The sequence below is a fragment of the Lactuca saligna genome, chromosome 3 (genome assembly GCF_052625555.1).
Source record: "Lactuca saligna cultivar CGN05327 chromosome 3, ASM5262555v1, whole genome shotgun sequence".
In the NCBI taxonomy this organism is placed as follows: domain Eukaryota; kingdom Viridiplantae; phylum Streptophyta; class Magnoliopsida; order Asterales; family Asteraceae; genus Lactuca; species Lactuca saligna.
In genome coordinates, this window is record NC_136419.1 from 116,094,794 (window position 1) to 116,096,828 (window position 2,035).

At 38.9% G+C, this 2,035-nt stretch overlaps 1 protein-coding gene across 1 annotated transcript; it reads right to left on the reverse strand.

The window, feature by feature from the left end:
• Positions 1-257: 257 nt before the first annotated feature.
• On the reverse strand, positions 258-1,160 carry LOC145035904 (uncharacterized). The gene has a single exon (XM_078984406.1). The coding sequence runs from the start codon at positions 1,158-1,160 to the stop codon at positions 258-260; it is 903 nt and encodes a 300-aa protein (XP_078840532.1).
• Positions 1,161-2,035: the final 875 nt, after the last annotated feature.

The following is a 2,035-nucleotide window of genomic DNA, read 5'->3' on the forward strand; positions in this document are numbered from 1 at the left end:
ATCAAATACTATTCTAATCCTATAGACTAGGTAAAGATGATGACTTCTTCTTATACCCAACGTGCTCTGACTCCAACTTACACATCATGAAGCAGTCAAACCCCTCTACCCATTTTTATTTATGCACCCTTTAAATAAAATAAACCAAAATAAACTATTAACTAAAAAACCATAAAATTATTAAACTAGCATGCATTTGAACTTGTGAATTAAACCTGATTAATCTCAACAATCACCCCCTTAATCAGGTGCATCATTCACAGTATTGCCGGTTCCTCATCCTTGCACCGGTTCAAGTTGAGCTCGTTCTTTTTCTCCCACAAGGGACACTCCGAAATGTAATGCCCGAACTCATTACATTTGTAGCATTTCACGTAACTCTTGTCCCGTTGTACTCGACCTTCTCCTCGACCTTTCCCGGGACCCCGACCTCCTCCTCGGCCACGCCCATAGTCTTCGTGATTCGAGTTTCCACAACCACAATGCTCACACTTATGCTCTTTTTCTTTTGGTTTTTCATCAGAATTTACAAGTAAAAGTTTATTTTGCTTGGGTTGGATCTCCTCAACTTTGATCCTTTCTTCATAAGCTTTAAGTCGACCTACAACATCATCATAACCGATGGTCTTCAAGTCTACAACCTGTTCTATAGAAGCCACCATATGAATAAAACGTTTTGGTAACCCATTAAGAAACTTCTTAACCAATTTTGTTTCTTCCATAACCGATCCAAGTGAGGCCGCTCGAGAAGCATATTCAGACAACTTATTAGCAAAGTTATTTATCACCTCTTGGTCCTTCATCTTCAGATTTTCAAACTCTCCCATTAGAGTTTGAAGTCTCGCCTCCCGGATTCGATCCGCACCCAAATGACGAGTTTTGAGAACCTCCCACATCTCCTTTGCGGTTGTGAGATTCCCTATTAACAGTGTCTGCTCCTCGGGTATGGCTTGGAACAAAAGTGCAATTGCTATGTTATTCTTCTTGGCATCCCCATTGACTCCCAGATCGATTGCCTCCCACACCCCATGAACATTGAAGATAGCCCGCATCCTCATATCCCATACTGTGTAATTTGTTGATGACAATACCGTACATTGAAGAGTCATGGTGTTGCTCTCCTTGACAACAGCCGCTGTTTGATCCTTCGGTGGAGCCATTCTTGCGTTTTACTGCACTACCAAGGTTATATAATCAACTAAAAAACCCACTGCTTGAAAGAGCTACCTGCAAACACCTTTTGCTGCCTTTCACCTTCTGTTTTTCACCCTTTGATTAACACCTTCTGGTTGCTCTTGATCCTCCTATGTTGTTCTTCGATAAAACTGGGTTAACAAGCCCCGCTGATTTTGGCCAGAATCACGACTCGTCTCCGCTACCCTTTTGATCCCTAGAACAGAAAATAAAACAACCTAATAATCTGAAATCAACCCCTCTTCAATCTATCTCCGCTCTGATACCAAATGTTTGTTTAGAAAGTCTCAAATATCACATTCAAAACTCTCGTGTATAATGAAAGTATTGAACTTGCAGAAGAGAATAAAGACTTTCTAATCTGAAGTGTAAAAGAGATGTACTTTGAAAGTTACAGGAAGAAATCTCACTCCTTATTCATATTAAAGAAAGCCTATATATACGCTTACATGCATACACGTGAAAACAAACAGAATGTAAATCAAATACTATTCTAATCCTAAAGACTAGGTAAAGATGATGACTTCTTCTTATACCCAACGTGCTCTGACTCCAACTTATACATCATGAAGCAGTCAAACCCCTCTACCCATTTTTATTTATTCACCCTTTAAATAAAATAAACCAAAATAAACTATTAACTAAAAAACCATAAAATTATTAAACTAGCATGCATGCATTTGAACCTGTGAATTAAACCTGATTAATCTCAACATTCCATCTTTTGTGAGAGAAACATGGGTATTGTGATTAGAGACGCCTGTTTTATCAAATCTTGTAGTAGCAGCAAACAACTTGTCGTATCCAAACCACACATCACACAATTGATTCACCATGGTAT